Source organism: Pecten maximus, chromosome 1 (assembly GCF_902652985.1).
Source record: "Pecten maximus chromosome 1, xPecMax1.1, whole genome shotgun sequence".
NCBI classification, from domain to species: Eukaryota; Metazoa; Mollusca; class Bivalvia; order Pectinida; family Pectinidae; genus Pecten; species Pecten maximus.
This window is the reverse complement of record NC_047015.1, coordinates 28944331-28962036: the sequence shown is the minus strand read 5'-3', so window position 1 is coordinate 28962036 and position 17706 is coordinate 28944331. Positions and strand designations below refer to the sequence as shown.

General features: G+C 37.5%; 1 protein-coding gene across 2 annotated transcripts in view; it reads left to right on the top strand.

Annotated features, from left to right (window-relative positions):
- Window positions 1-4333: 4333 nt before the first annotated feature.
- The window catches only part of LOC117329598 (protein HID1-like), a 37675-nt gene continuing 24302 nt past the window's right edge, over window positions 4334-17706 (top strand). For both annotated transcript variants that reach the window (XR_004533237.1, XM_033887616.1), the window contains exons 1-11: window positions 4334-4461; window positions 5270-5483; window positions 5919-6028; window positions 6186-6230; window positions 7472-7525; window positions 8054-8222; window positions 8410-8467; window positions 8771-8996; window positions 11456-11512; window positions 11832-11972; window positions 14718-14808. Coding sequence is in view for 1 of the 2 variants with exons in the window: in XM_033887616.1 (XP_033743507.1) it covers window positions 4396-4461; window positions 5270-5483; window positions 5919-6028; window positions 6186-6230; window positions 7472-7525; window positions 8054-8222; window positions 8410-8467; window positions 8771-8996; window positions 11456-11512; window positions 11832-11972; window positions 14718-14808 (1231 nt within the window). In the remaining variant the exon portion in view is untranslated. The remainder of the gene's footprint in view (window positions 4462-5269; window positions 5484-5918; window positions 6029-6185; window positions 6231-7471; window positions 7526-8053; window positions 8223-8409; window positions 8468-8770; window positions 8997-11455; window positions 11513-11831; window positions 11973-14717; window positions 14809-17706) is intronic.

The window sequence follows — 17706 nt, the reverse complement described above, 5'->3', positions numbered from 1 at the left end:
GGGAAATAGAGGTAATTCCTTTAAATCGCTACTAGTCATAAAGTTATGAATGGATTTGAACCCAATTTGGTCAGAAACATCCTTTGGGGAAGGGGAACAGATTTTGCATAAATGGTGACTCTGACCCCCGAGGGGCCAAAGAGGCGGGGCCCCATATGGGAAATAGAGGTAATTCCTTTAAATCGCTACTAGTCATAAAGTTATGAATGGATTTGAACCCAATTTAATAAGAAACATCTTTTGGGGAAGGGGAGCAGATTTTGCATAAATGGTGACTCTGACCCCCAAGGGGCCAAAGGGGCGGGGCCCCATATGGGAAATAGAGGTAATTCCTTTAAATCGCTACTTGTCATAAATTTATGAATGGATTTGAACCCAATTTGGTCAGAAGCATTCTTTGGGGAAGGGGAACAGATTTTGCATAAATGGTGACTCTGACCCCCAAGGGGCCAAAGGGGCGGGGCCTAATGGGGAAATAGAGGTAATTCCTTCAAATCGCTACTAGTCATAAAGTTATGAATGGATTTGAACCCAATTTGGTAAGAAACATTCTTGGGGGAAGGGGAACAGATTTTGCATAAATGGTGACTCTGACCCCCGAGGGGCAAAAGGGGCGGGGCCCCATATAGGAAATAGAGGTAATTCCTTTAAATCACTACTAGTCATAAAGTTATAAATGCATGTTGTAAACTCAGAGAGTCTAGACTTCATTATTTCTTTAAAGCAGTTGGGATCCCCACGCTATAACCATAAATAGCATTGTTTGAGGTTAACAAACAAAAGGAATTGAACATGAACATTATTTTGACATTTGGTCAAATCCAACCAGGTGAGCGATACAGGCCCCATGGGCCTCTTGTTTTAATAGCCCTAAAAGAGCAATTTATTCTATCTGTAAATCTGTAAAGCATTTGATTCTGACCATTGAGGGAACTTTTTAGTATTTGGTTATGTCATATTTTTTACAGAAAACAGCTGATTCATGTACGGTACTGGAACATGATGTTGATATCAGGTTGCATACATATATGTTCATAGTTACAGAAGTTGTGAGGCTAGAATCAACTGTTTTTACAGAGTCAGTAAAATTGTAATTGACTTTAAACAGTACAGTAATGTTATCAAGTGATAGCTGCATTAATGCCCTTGTATTCATTTTGCTGAAAATAGTAAACAATTTATCTTTTGCTATGGTCATGCATTTCCATCCTCAGCCTCTGGTGAAGGGTGTGGTTTTCACCTGGGACTAAGGATGAATCATCAGACACATTTCAAGTAAATTTTTGTACATTTAATTGTTCTCAATACTTCTTTTGAATATAAATCTTGGTGCTACTTTATTCAATAGATTAATGTATGATTTATGTGGAAATAAAGAAGTCTTAATTCTACCCCTATATTTCTAGGAGAACTGGACTGGGTCGATCATTGGCGACCAAGTAGCTCAATTAGTAGAGCATCCGGCTAGTGTTTGGGGCTCTGGGTTCAAACCCCAGTCTGGCTATGCATTTAGCACTCCTCTTACACATTTAGCATTGGTTTGGAATTTAATCACACTGTTGCTGAAATGTGTAAATTAGAGCCAGGATTACAATTTCCTTTATGAAAATTCTTTTGTTTTACTGAGAAAAAAAAATTGTGTACTGGGATTGCCATATTTGATTGATTTCATGTGTAGTTTGTATTTATTTAAAAAATCTGTTTATGGATTAATGACTATGTGCCAAAAGTATGAATATCTAATAAAAGTGTTAATTAAAACTAGACATCAGTGTTGTTCTCTTTATGCATCTGACACTACTCTATTTGATTCGACTAGCCTACTAAGTCTGTTACAAAAACAAAATGCAAACAAATTCAAATTCATTTCCATGCAGTAAGCCCACCTCATACATTGTATCAAAGTTGACTGGCAAGGCATTATACACCATCTACTTATAAGTTATAACAAGCTTCAATATCACAGCTAGACTGTACAGTTGTGACCAAATAGTTTTTCAAAAGGTTACCTCATGATAGTTGTGTATGCAGTCAGGGGATTTAGTATTGGACACTCTTTCCAGCTTTTATTTAAGACTTCATTATTCTGTAACAGTAAACACTAAAGTTGTTTATCACAAGTCAACACTCTACCTGCTCCCTCTTGGCATACATGTCAAATATTCTCCTAATCTTGATCTCTTTCTGAGCACAGACATTAATATAACCTTCCCTGATGGTATCCCTTCTGACCCCTCTCTTTCTTACAGCTTTAATAAAATTTATATTCATACAAATTATCCAACTCATACATGTATGTTCCCATATATGGTTGCATGGGACTTGTCTTCATGAGATAGACCGCCATTAAGTGGTCAATTGTCTGCAGCTAGCTCCCAGGATGATATGTTCTAGCTCCCAGGATGACATGTTCTAGCTCCCAGGATGATATGTTCTAGCTCCCAGGATTATATGTTCTAGCTACCAGGATTATATGTCCTAGATCCCAGGATGATATGTTCTAGCTCCCAGGATTATATGTTCTAGCTCCCAGGATCATATGTCCTAGCTCCCAGGATGATATGTTCTAGCTCCCAGGATGACATGTTCTAGCTCCCAGGATTATATGTCCTAGCTCCCAGGATGACATGTTCTAGCTCCCAGGATGACATGTTCTAGCTCCCAGGATGACATGTTCTAGCTCCCAGGATGATATGTTCTAGCTCCCAGGATGATATGTTCTAGCTCCCAGGATGACATGTTCTAGCTCCCAGGATGACATGTTCTAGCTCCCAGGATGACATGTTCTAGCTCCCAGGATGATATGTTCTAGCTCCCAGGATGATATGTTCTAGCTCCCAGGATGACATGTTCTAGCTCCCAGGATGACATGTTCTAGCTCCCACGATGACATGTTCTAGCTCCCAGGACGACATGTTCTAGCGCCCAGGATGACATGTTCTAGTTCCCAGGATGACATGTTCTAGCTCCCAGGATGACATGTTCTAGCTCCCAGGATGACATGTTCTAGCTCCCAGGATGACATGTTCTAGCTCCCAGGATGCTCCCAGGATGCTCCCAGGATGACATGTTCTAGCTCCCAGGATGATATGTTCTATCTCCCAGGATGATATGTTCTAGCTCCCAGGATGATATGTTCTAGCTCCCAGGATGACATGTTCTAGCTCCCAGGATGATATGTTCTAGCTCCCAGGATGATATGTTCTAGCTCCCAGGATGACATGTTCTAGTTCCCAGGATGACATGTTCTAGCTCCCAGGATGACATGTTCTAGCTCCCAGGATGATATGTTCAAGCTCCCAGGATGACATGTTCTAGCTCCCAGGATGATATGTTCTAGCTCCCAGGATGACATGTTCTAGTTCCCAGGATGACATGTTCTAGCTCCAAGGATGACATGTTCTAGCTCCCACGATGACATGTTCTAGCTCCCATGATGACATGTTCTAGCTCCCACGATGACATGTTCTAGCTCCCAGGATGATATGTTCTAGCTCCCAGGATGACATGTTCTATCTCCCAGGATGATATGTTCTAGCTCCCAGGATGACATGTTCTAGCTCCAAGGTTGACATGTTCTAGCTCCCAGGATGACATGTTCTAGCTCCCAGGATGATATGTTCTAGCTCCCAGGATGATATGTTCTAGCTCCCAGGATGACATGTTTTAGCTCCCAGGATGACATGTTCTAGCTCCCAGGATGACATGTTCTAGCTCCCAGGATGACATGTTCTAGCTCCCAGGATGACATGTTCTAGCTCCCAGGATGACATGTTCTAGTTCCCAGGATGACATGTTCTAGCTCCCAGGATGATATGTTCTAGCTCCCAGGATGACATGTTCTAGTTCCCAGGATGACATGTTCTAGCTCCCAGGATGATATGTTCTAGCTCCCAGGATGACATGTTCTAGCTTCCAGGATAATGTTTACCATATCAGTTCTAATTAATGATGCCAATCTTGTGTTATCTTTTAATTCAGCAAGAGTTGCCTCCTGTCTCTTTCTATGTCTGATAATAAATCATACTGGCCTTACACTTTCCGATCCAATACCATATTATGTTTAATGAAAGTTAATGACCTGCATGCAGGTCCTTGTCTACACTTTCAAAGTCTTTGGGTTTTTTTTTTAAACTCCTTTAAAAAGTTGCAATAATGCATTAAAAAGTTAATAATACTTTTAAATGAATAGCTAATCATTGTGCAACTAGAAGTTTAAATGTGTATTGGAGTAATGGTATAATACATTTACTATGAATATTTACCATTATTTTGTAGTGTGCCACCTAAATATGCTGTTCTAGCAATGAGTAGTCTCCCTTTTGCTAACTCTCCTATGATAATAGTCAACAAAAAACATCTGTGAATGAAGTGCCAACAAGGCGGAATTAGACGATGGGAAATACAGATACAAAGCTTAATTTTCGCAAAGCTGTTATACAGTTAACCACAAAGACACAGGTTTGTACACTTTCTGTGTTTTTTTGTCAGATATTTAGAGTTTGAACGGCGAGATATAACCACCAGATTGTCGCATTTCCTGAACCAAATAGGACGTTTCGGTTTATTGATTTTCCCCCACTCTTGGCAAGTTATCGGCAATGAATTTACGCGTTGTCATTTGAAACCCTCATACATGTGATGCATACTAATTAAGTATGTATGCCCAATCCTGTATGACAGAAAATATGGCCAATCATACTATATTTTACAGAAAAACAAACCAAACGTGGCGAAACAACATAATTTATGAGCGCTTAACAGTTGAACGAAATCGGCCCAACGAAACATTTAATCGTATTTTGATTATAGGCCAGACGTACGAATTAAACGATAAAAAATTGTCAGGTGAAGCCAAAAGACAAGTTGTCTGTGTTTGTCAGACTGTCATGCCTTTGATTTAGAGATCTTAGTTTAGAATGTATGCTTGATGTCTTTTAATGGCCAGGTAATTCAATTTTGACAAACTTTTAAAAAATGCATTTGTTCAATTTTGTTGCAAACAAATAATTAGGCCTATAAGTCTTCACTAAATTCATAAAATTATATAAATGCTAAGTATCATGGTAGAAGTTCATTGCAAATCATTTTTTATCAGTGTTTCATCAACACCATTTCTCAAGTTTCATGATATAATTCAACAAATAAAATGAAGGGACATTTAAGATTCTTCCCCTTCCTTACAATCTCTAGAATGATTGCCAGATCATGATGTACAGTAAGTATATCAGCACTAACCAGTACATTATCCAACATTTATATTTTGAAGCCAATAGAGGCCAGTGATGAGGCATTTTGGGAACAGTTTTGGTCAGAAAGTGTTACTTGTGTGCAAGATGTTTTCACACTAATCCCTGCAGCGGAGATTCGAGCACTAAGAGAAGAGTCTCCATCAAATCTCGCCACATTATGTTACAAGGCAGTGGAAAAGCTTGTGTCAGCTGCAGAGAGTGGCTGTCCATCCCAACGAGAACAACAGACAGGTATCTATAGATATGTATTTCTGTCTCCTGACATTACCTGTATTTAAGAATTAAAATTTGTGTACATATGTTATAACATATATATCTCATTGTAAATGATGGTATGATTTCATATATAGAGCACATTAGAAAATATATCATTTTATTTCCTAGCCATTCTATTCTTAGAATTCCTTTTAAGTAATTTTGCACCTAATTAACTGTTAAAATGATCTTATTTTGATGAGTAAAGGGCATTTTAAGTCTAGTTCCTTGTATGGTGTATCTGTTCATTAAAATATAAATTATCAATTTTAAATACACACTGTATATGGAAGATGTATAGTGTGAGTATGCCTCACTAAACTGTTAAAACCAATAAACAAATATTTCAGATATACAGAGATATATATATGTTGTAGAGTTTTCTTTACTGTTGTTTGTTATGTGTTGTAGTTTTGAACTGTGTGAGACTGTTGACCAGAGTTCTGCCCTACATATTTGAAGACCCTGATTGGAGAGGTTTTTTCTGGTCCACCCTACCAGGACAGTCAGAGGAAACAGAAGTTAGTACTATTAATATGATAGACCTATAGCTAGTAGACATAATGTATTCACTAACTGTACAGTAATATCTACCTCTCAAAATGCAGTTTTGATAATATCACCATCTATGTATTCATTTGAATATTTAACCAAATGTATTGTTAATTTTTTTTTCAGAATGAGAGTCCACCATTAGCACAATCTCTGATCAATGCAATGTCGGTAAGTGACACATGTATAAAGCTATGTGTTCTGACTTCAATTGAATGTTGGTTACACTTGTTAACTAGGATTTTGACTTCCCCCAATGTTGGTTACACTTGTTAACTAGGATTTTGACTTCCCCCAATGTTGGTTACACTTGTTAACTAGGATTTTGACTTCATTCAGTGGAATTTTGAATTTATTACCTGCTATGTTCTGAAAATAAAAACGCGAAATATATTGACCCCATGAATTTAAAACGCTATTCAGTAATACAACATATAGAATGGAACTGTGTTAAGTGTTGTTTAATAGTGTTAGATTTATTTTAGGACCTATTACCTGTTATTCTGTCCTCACATTAAAACTTTGTATTTTAGGACCTGTTATTCTGTCCTTACATCTAGGCATTGTATTTTAGGACCTGTTATTCTGTCCTCACATTAAAACTTTGTATTTTAGGATCTGTTATTCTGTCCTTACATCTAGACATTGTATTTTAGGACATGTTATTCTGTCCTTACATCTAGACATTGTATTTTCGGACATGTTATTCTGTCCTTCTCCTTACATCTAGACATTGTATTTTAGGACCTGTTATTCTGTCCTTCTCCTTACATCTAGACATTGTATTTTAGGACCTGTTATTCTGTGCTTACATCTAGACATTGTATTTTAGGACCTGTTATTCTGTCATCACATTAAGACTTTGTATTTTAGGACCTTTTATTCTGTCCTTACATTTAGACTTTGTATTTTAGGACCTGTTATTCTGTCCTCATATTAAGACTTTGTATTTTAGGACTTGTTATTCTGTCCTTATGTTAAGACTTTGTATTTTAGGACCTGTTATTCTGTCCTCACATTTAGACTTTGTATTTTAGGACCTGGTATTCTGTCCTTACATCTAAACATTGTATTTTAGGACCTGTTATTCTGTCCTCACATTAAGACTTTGTATTTTAGGACCTGTTATTCTGTCCTTACATTAAGACTTTGTATTTTAGGACATGTTATTCTGTCTTTACATTAAGATTTTTTGTTTTAGGACCTGTTATTCTGTCCTTACATTTAGACTTTGTATTTTAGGACCTGTTATTTTGTCCTTACATTAAGACTTTGTATTTTAGGACCTGTTATTCTATCCTAACATTAAAACTTTGTATTTTAGGACCTGTTGTACATGTTCTGTCTTTACATTAAGACTTTGTATTTTAGGACCTGTTATTCTATCCTAACATTAAAACTTTGTATTTTAGGACCTGTTGTTCTGCCCAGACTTTACAGTAGCCTCTACTAGAAAAGCAGGACCGGTAAGTAGTCAGACAATACCTTATACTGTCGTTAGTTACTGAGTATTTGTGATATGCATACTAAATAATTACAAAGTCTCTTGTTTGTTGATATCCCAAGGAAGCACATGAAACATCATAGGAACACTACATAATTGTATCCTCCTGATCATGTTACATTGTATGTTTGTAAAAGAAAATAAATGCTTCACAATTTCTATGTTTAATGTAATACCAGCTCTTCCCTGTGGAGACAAACAATTTATTGTGTACTCTACAGGAACCTTTGTGAGTATCATAGTCACTTGCTTTGTCCACAAAATTTGTCATAAATAAGGACACAAAAATAATAATATTGAATATAAAAGAAGGGACTTTCAGGATCATTTGAAAGAAAAATGAAAACTGTAGTTCATTTCTGTTGGTTTAGACTTTTGCTGTTTTAATTTGAAATGCTCTGGAATCGATTTTGTAGAGGATAATTGCTTAATTGTGAAAACTAACCAATCCATCGTTACCCCTGTTATAGTAGATGTTTTTTTTCCACAGGATAATCCAGAGGACATGCACACTATAGATAGCTGTGAGTATATCTGGGAGGCTGGCGTTGGCTTTGCTCACTCTCCCACCAGGAACCAGTATTACGACCAGAACCGGTGTGAGATCATCAAACTTCTACTCACCTGTTTTTCGGAGACCATGTACCTTCCTCCTGTTGGTAAGGAAACTTAAAAATACCATAATAAATATGTAGAAAATAAGATAACCAAACAATAAAGGGTTTAAGAATTTTAAATGTTTTTGCAGAGATTAGGTTCATGTTATTTTTACCGAAAGGTGACTGCTGTTTAGTCCATTGATTTCCCAATGTAGTTCTGAGACACACCATGTACTTTGTGTTACAGCTGATGCCCATAGCCATCCTAATCAATGGATCCAGTACTTCTCCTCCACAGAAAACAGGTACATACATGTATCCTGTGTCTAAATGTCCATTCCTCTATCAAGGATGTTAACAGTTTACTGTCTGTCTAACTTGCCTTGATGTTTGTGTAGTTTATTGGTAATTTGTGATATCTCTCTGTAACTTGTACATGTGTTGATGTTTGTGTAGTTTACTGGTAATTTGTCATATCTATCTGTAACTTGTGTTGATGTTTGTGTAGTTAACTGGTAATTTGTCATATCTATCTGTAACTTGTGTTGATATTTGTGTAGTTAACTGGTAATTTGTCATATCTCTCTGTAACTTGCATTGTATTACAGACATGCCCTGCCTCTGTTTACCTCACTCCTGAACATTGTGTGCGCTTACGATCCAGTCGGTTATGGCGTACCTTACAACCATCTCATGTTTAACGACTCAAGTGAACCCCTGGTGGAGGGTGCTCTACAGGTACTGTGTGTGACCTTAGAGAATGACTCCTCGTCACAGCAGAATGTGTCTGTAGATGGGACGTCTGGAGGCACTGCCATGGAACAGCAAAGTGATGTAAGTCATACCCACATAGGAAACATTCAACTTCTCAGGTTATTTATATATAAAATTTCCTGTAGAAGATTACTGGGCAGGAGGTCTGTCTGGTGTAGTACAAGGATCACGAGATCTGTCTGGTGTAGTACAAGGATCACGAGATCTGTCTGGTGTAGTACAAGGATCACGAGATCTGTCTGGTGTAACACAAGGATCACGAGATCTGTCTGGTGTAGTACAAGGATCACGAGATCTGTCTGGTGTAGTACAAGGATCACGAGATCTGTCTGGTGTAGTACAAGGATCACGAGATCGGCCTGGTATAACACAAGGATCACGAGATCTGTCTGGTGTAGTACAAGGATCACGAGATCTGTCTGGTGTAGTACAAGGATCACGAGATCTGTCTGGTGTAACACAAATATCACGAGATCTGTCTGGTGTAACACAAGGATCACAAGATCTGCCTGGTATAACACAAGGATCACGAGATCTGTCTGATATAACACAAGGATCACAAGATCTGCCTGGTAAAACACAAGGATCACGAGATCTGCCTGGTAAAACAAGGATCACGAGATCTGTCTGGTATAATACAAGGATCACAAGATCTGTCTGATATAACACAAGGATCACGAGATCTGCCTGGTTTAACACAAAGATCACAAGATCTGCCTGGTTTAACACAAGGATCACGAGATCTGCCTGGTATAACACAAGGATCACGAGATCTGTCTGGTGTAACACAAGGATCACGAGATCTGTCTGGTATAACACAAGGATCACGAGATCTGTCTGGTATAACACAAAGATCATGAGATCTGTCTGATATAACACAAGGATCACGAGATCTGCCTGGTATAACACAAGGATCACGAGATCTGTCTGATATAACACAAGGATCACGAGATCTGTCTGGTGTAACACAAATATCACGAGATCTGTCTGGTATAACACAAGGATCACGAGATCTGTCTGATATAACACAAGGATCACGAGATCTGTCTGGTGTAACACAAGGATCACGAGATCTGTCTGGTATAACACAAGGATCACGAGATCTGTCTGGTATAACACAAAGATCACGAGATCTGTCTGGTATAACACAAGGATCACGAGATCTGTCTGGTATAACACTAGGATCACAAGATCTGTCTGATATAACACAAGGATCACGAGATCTGTCTGGTGTTACACAAGGATCACGAGATCTGCCTGGTATAACACAAGGATCACGAGATCTGTCTGGTGTTACACAAGGATCACGAGATCTGTCTGGTATAACACAAGGATCACGAGATCTGTCTGGTGTAACACAAATATCACGAGATCTGTCTGGTGTAACACAAGGATCACGAGAACTGTCTGGTATAACACAAGGATCACAAGATCTGCCTGGTATAACACAAGGATCACGAGATCTGTCTGGTATAACACAAGGATCACGAGATCTGTCTGGTATAACACAAGGATCACGAGATCTGCCTGGTATAACACAAGGATCACGAGATCTGCCTGGTATAACACAAGGATCACAAGATCTGCCTGGTTTAACACAAGGATCACGAGATCGGCCTGGTATAACACAAGGATCACGAGATCTGCCTGGTATAACACAAGGATCACAAGATCTGTCTGGTATAACACAAGGATCACGAGATCTGTCTGGTATAACACAAGGATCACAAGATCTGTCTGATATAACACAAGGATAACGAGATCTGCCTGGTTTAACACAAGGATCACGAGATCGGCCTGGTATAACACAAGGATCACGAGATCTGCCTGGTAAAACACAAGGATCACGAGATCTATCTGGTGTAGTACAAGGATCACGAGATCTGACTGGTATAACACAAGGATCACGAGATCTGCCTGGTATAACACAAGGATCACAAGATCTGTCTGATATAACACAAGGATCACGAGATCTGACTGGTATAACACAAGGATCACGAGATCTGCCTGGTATAACACAAGGATCACGAGATCTGCCTGGTATAACACAAGGATCACAAGATCTGTCTGATATAACACAAGGATCACGAGATCTGACTGGTATAACACAAGGATCACGAGATCTGTCTGATATAACACAAGGATCATGAGATCTGTCTGATATAACACAAGGATCACGAGATCTGCCTGGTTTAACACAAAGATCACGAGATCTGCCTGGTTTAATACAAGGATCACGAGATCTATCTGGTGTAGTACAAGGATCACGGGATCTGCCTGGTATAACACAAGGATCACGAGATCTGACTGGTGTAGTACAAGGATCACGAGATCTGACTGGTATAACACAAGGATCTCGAGATCTCCCTGGTATAACACAAAGATCACAGATATAATCACTGCCATTGTGTATGAATTTTTTATGTGATAGTTATCGTAAAATTTAAGTGTAAATTATTAAAATTTTACTCTTGCCATGATAGCTATTATTTTTTAATTTGTTTCTCAATTTTCCCCAGACTGGTGGACCTGACAACTTGTTTGTGAACTACCTATCAAGGATCCACAGAGAAGAGGTAGCAAATACTACATTGCTGTAAAAGTGGCGGTCGTCCTGTCACTGAGATCCAAAATATATAACTATCAGCTTACTTCCTCTTATTGCAGAAATATAGTTTTAATTATTATCTGGCAAATTCTCACATTCGAATTCAATACAAATAAAAGTGAAATTTTCTAATAAATTAGCATAACAGACCAGCCACACTGCATTTGGTATTACATATAACTCAAAATGTAGGAAATCAAATAATTTGAATTTCCAGTATAATCAAACTAAACATATTTTTAATGTTGCTGTATTTTAGATATCTAATATAATATTTTATCCTTTAGGACTTCGCCTTTATCCTTAAAGGGATCACACGCCTGTTAAATAACCCGCTAATGCAGACATATTTACCTGGATCAGCCAAAAAAATTCAAATCCATCAGGAACTGCTAGTTCTCTTCTGGAAGATGTGTGATATCAACAAGGTAGGTTATTGTAGATAATGGGTGTGAGGTGTGATATCAACAAGGTAGGTTATTGTAGATAATGGGTGTGAGGTGTGATATCAACAAGGTAGGTTATTGTAGATAATGGTTGTGAGGTGTGATATCAACAAGGTAGGTTATTGTAGATAATGGGTGTGAGGTGTGATATCAACAAGGTAGGTTATTGTAGATAATGGGTGTGAGGTGTGATATCAACAAGGTAGGTTATTGTAGATAATGGGTGTGAGGTGTGATATCAACAAGGTAGGTTATTGTAGATAATGGGTGTGAGGTGTGATATCAACAAGGTAGGTTATTGTAGATAATGGGTGTGAGGTGTGATATCAACAAGGTAGGTTATTGTAGATAATGGTTGTGAGGTGTGATATCAACAAGGTAGGTTATTGTAGATAATGGTTGTGAGGTGTGATATCAACAAGGTAGGTTATTGTAGATAATGGGTGTGAGGTGTGATATCAACAAGGTAGGTTATTGTAGATAATGGGTGTGAGGTGTGATATCAACAAGGTAGGTTATTGTAGATAATGGGTGTGAGGTGTGATATCAACAAGGTAGGTTATTGTAGATAATGGTTGTGAGGTGTGATATCAACAAGGTAGGTTATTGTAGATAATGGGTGTGAGGTGTGATATCAACAAGGTAGGTTATTGTAGATAATGGGTGTGAGGTGTGATATCAACAAGGTAGGTTATTGTAGATAATGGGTGTGAGGTGTGATATCAACAAGGTAGGTTATTGTAGATAATGGGGGTGAGGTGTGATATCAACAAGGTAGGTTATTGTAGATAATGGGTGTGAGGTGTGATATCAACAAGGTAGGTTATTGTAGATAATGGTTGTGAGGTGTGATATCAACAAGGTAGGTTATTGTAGATAATGGGTGTGAGGTGTGATATCAACAAGGTAGGTTATTGTAGATAATGGGTGTGAGGTGTGATATCAACAAGGTAGGTTATTGTAGATAATGGGTGTGAGGTGTGATATCAACAAGGTAGGTTATTGTAGATAATGGGTGTGAGGTGTGATATCAACAAGGTAGGTTATTGTAGATAATGGGTGTGAGGTGTGATATCAACAAGGTAGGTTATTGTAGATAATGGGTGTGAGGTGTGATATCAACAAGGTAGGTTATTGTAGATAATGGTTGTGAGGTGTGATATCAACAAGGTAGGTTATTGTAGATAATGGGTGTGAGGTGTGATATCAACAAGGTAGGTTATTGTAGATAATGGGTGTGATATCAACAAGGTAGGTTATTGTAGATAATGGGTGTGAGGTGTGATATCAACAAGGTAGGTTATTGTAGATAATGGGTGTGAGGTGTGATATCAACAAGGTAGGTTATTGTAGATAATGGTTGTGAGGTGTGATATCAACAAGGTAGGTTATTGTAGATAATGGGTGTGAGGTGTGATATCAACAAGGTAGGTTATTGTAGATAATGGGTGTGAGGTGTGATATCAACAAGGTAGGTTATTGTAGATAATGGGTGTGAGGTGTGATATCAACAAGGTAGGTTATTGTAGATAATGGGTGTGATATCAACAAGGTAGGTTATTGTAGATAATGGGTGAAAGGTAATGAAAGCACAATTGTTACAAACTTTATTAGTCCCCTATGGTGTTTTTCAGGGATTTTGGACCACAGATAAGGTCACTGTTACTAATAGTAGGGGGGAGGGGGGCAAGGTCACTGTTACTAATAGTAGGGGGGGGGGGGGGGGGGGGGGGGGGGGGGGGGGGCAAGGTCACTGTTACTAATAGTAGGAGGGGGGCAAGGTCACTGTTACTAGTAGTAGGGGGGGGGCAAGGTCACTGTTACTAATAGTAGGGAGGGCAAGGTCACAGTTACTAATAGTAGGAGGGGGCAAGGTCACTGGCACTTATAGTGGGGGGGGGGGGCAAGATCACTGTTACTAATAGTAGGGGGGGGGCAAGGTCACTGTTACTAATAGTAGGGGGGGGGCAAGGTCACTGGCACTTATAGTGGGGGGGCAAGGTCACAGTTACTAATAGTAGGAGGGGGGCAAGGTCACTGTTACTAATAGTAGGGAGGGGGCAAGGTCACTGGCACTTATAGTGGGGGGGGCAAGGTCACTGTTACTAATAGTAGGGGGGGGCAAGGTCACTGGTAATTATAGTGGGGGGGCAAGGTCACTGTTACTAATAGTAAGGGGGGGGGGGCCAAGTCACTGGTACTTATAGTGGGGGGCAGTAGGGGACATGTATTGCTTCAACAATACCGGGTATGTTTTTCAAACTTGAGGCAATGGAACTATTCATATGCAAAGAAATATGATAGATTAAAGTTGTATTTTGTAGTCCATGGATGAAGTTGACTTTGTACTGTAAAAGTCTTTTGTGCATATTTACAAGTTACTGTTCTGGTGACACTATCTCTTGAATTATCAACAGGTGTCATTGATCTACTCGCGAATTGTTGTAACTACTCGTATCAATCCTTCAAAACTACTTGTTGCCTGATCTTCTGTCATTATAACAAAAACTTAAAACAGCTTTGTCAATCGATAGGCTGGTGGTCAAGTAGCTCAGTACTCAGTAAATATTAAAACTTGATGTGAGTATATAGACACCCTCTCCTCTGACACTTTGATCACCCCACTCAGCTAAAAATGGTCATAAAATCTTTATTACATTATCATATATCTGGGTTTGTGCATACTTATAAAAACTTTGACCTTGACCTCTTCATTTGTTGTTGCAGAAGTTCATGTTTTATGTGTTGAAGTCGAGTGATGTGTTGGATGTTCTGGTCCCGATACTTTACTACTTGAATGATGCCAGGGCTGACCAATGTAAGTACAGGGTAAAGTTGTCTACACTTCCCACAGATGATATGATAATTAGCTATAGTATCTAAGCTAGCTTACTCTGCAACTGTCCTTGTCACAATGACTCTACAACACCTGTACAATTACTCTACAACACCTGTACAATGACTCTACAACACAAGTACAATTACTCAACAACAATTACAGGACAATAAATCTAACACTGTCACAGTTCAATTACTCTACAGCTATTAAATTACAGTATAATTACTCTACAACTATTACAGTATAATTACTCTACAGCTATTACAGTATAATTACTCTACAGCTATTACAGTATAGTTAATCTAACACTGTCACAGTTCAATTACTCTACAGCTATAACAGTATAATTACTCTACAGCTATTACAGTATAATTACTCTACAGCTATTACAGTATAATTACTCTACAGCTATTACTGTAACAGTATAATTACTCTACAGCTATTACAGTACAATTACTCTACAGCTATTACAGTATAATTACTCTACAGCTATTACAGTATAATTACTCTACAGCTATTACTGTAACAGTATAATTACTCTACAGCTATTACAGTACAATTACTCTACAGCTATTACAGTATAATTACTCTACAGCTATTACAGTATAATTACTCTACAGCTATTACAGTATAATTACTCTACAGCTATTACAGTAAAATTACTCTACAGCTATTACAGAATAGTTACTATACAACAATTACAGTACAATTACTCTACAGCTATTACAGTATAATTACTCTACAGCTATTACAGTATAATTACTCTACAGCTATTACAGTATAATTACTCTACAGCTATTACAGTACAATAACTCTACAGCTATTACAGTACAATTACTCTACAGCTATTACAGTATAATTACTCTACAACAATTACAGTAAATTTACTCTACAACTACTGTACAATTACCATACAACTTTTACATTAAATTTACTCAACACTCAACAACCGTTACAGTACAATACACTACAATAGATGGTCCAATCTATTTATTCAAAATATACTGTATACCTAGTAATTTTCACCCCAGGTTATTTTCGCCCTAGAGCAACACAAAACATATTCGCCCCGTTTTAAATTCACCCTAAATGATTTTCAAGAAATATCCTTTCCTCGTTTGTAAAATCGAAAAGTTCCGTTCGGAATTCTCAATACAGTTGCAATCGGACCACTCTGGACATATCGAGTTCCCCAATTGTCTTACTAGCACGAGATGTGAAATGTAATCAGGTGTGAAACAAAGAACGTTTACCTGTCCTGAGATTTTCTTTTAGTCCCAGCTGATTCAAGTAGTATCGGGTATGCATGGGTGATTTTAAGCAAACATGATCAATTGGGGTGTTCTCCATTTGCCCACTTTTTAAAGTTCAAAGAAAAGTGTTGATATAGGAGAACAAAGGAAAACCAATTATAGTTTGTTCCATTTTAATTTTACCTGTGTTTTACCTGTAGTCATTTACATGTGCTACCTGGAGAAAGTGGGGAAATAGAGATATATATACCTATGCATGTAACATTAATATTACATTAATTTCATTTTATGGAAAATATTATAATACAAATTCGTTCATTCATTTAAGACACATTTTACATAACATTACAATATGTTACTTTAAATACATTATGCGATACATAACTACAGTTACATATCAATACATTTTAATTAAAAAAAATTTTTTTTAGAAAGAGCACATGTAATGAGTACTAATGACATAAAACAAAATTATACAACGACAGACATACAAATTGTATATAGATAATACATTTCAATCAGCAACATATATCACCAAGAAAGCACTAAATGCATTAATTTCATTTTTTATGGAAGATATTACACTACAAATCCCTTCATTCATTTAAGACATATTTTAGATATCATTGCAATATGTTACTTTAAATACATTATGCGATACATATCAACTACAGTTTCATATCAATACATTTTAATTAAACATTATTTTACCATATACATGTAAATTTCATGAAAAGGAAACAATTCATTGAATTTTTTTTTATATAAAAACATATCTACATTTGTACAACATCTAAGATACAGTATATATGGCAATATTATTAATGTCATTACAGTTCATACGCAGGTTTCTTCCCTGATTTTTATCTTTACTCAAGTGAAGAAGGTGTGATGCTGCGTCGGCGGGCTGAAGGGGAGGTTGTAGTTTGTCACGGTCATCTTCAGAAGGGTGAGGCATCGGGTGTACGTCTGCTGGGTCTTGCTAGGCAATAAAGTGTAGACTAGTGGGTACATCTGTCCGTCTATGTCTGCATAGATGGTATAAATCTGATAGAAAAGCTTGGGCAGGTTTCAGAAGTTTCAGAAGTTTTTTTATTTGACACTAAGATCATATATACGATACATGAGCAACACCAGAATATACACAAATAATTAACATTAGACAATAAATCGCACTGGTATAGTTAACATGGAGACTGAAATGTTTGCATAATAAAGGTGAAGAATGTTCCGTCGCAGTAGATGGTGTCGGCGTTGGTGAGGTCAAATAAGCTGTCCGTGGTTGGAAAGCTGATGATCCGCGAGTCATCTCCATCATTCAGTCATTAATATTATTGGACATTGTTACATATGATCATTGTAAGTTGGTGAAATTTTATTGTTATTATAAGTAATGATAAAATGATTATTAAAAAATCTTTGATTTTAGATAATTAGTTCATTATAGTCTATAAATGCAATTAATATATATATATTTTGTAATTTATTGCATTTTTATTTAATTAATACGTTTTTCTTGATATGTACATCCTATAGGTATAAGTTACCATCATGATATAATCAGGTAACAGGTGAAAAACACAGGTAAAAAACACAGGTAAATTTAGGTTAACTACTCTGAAAT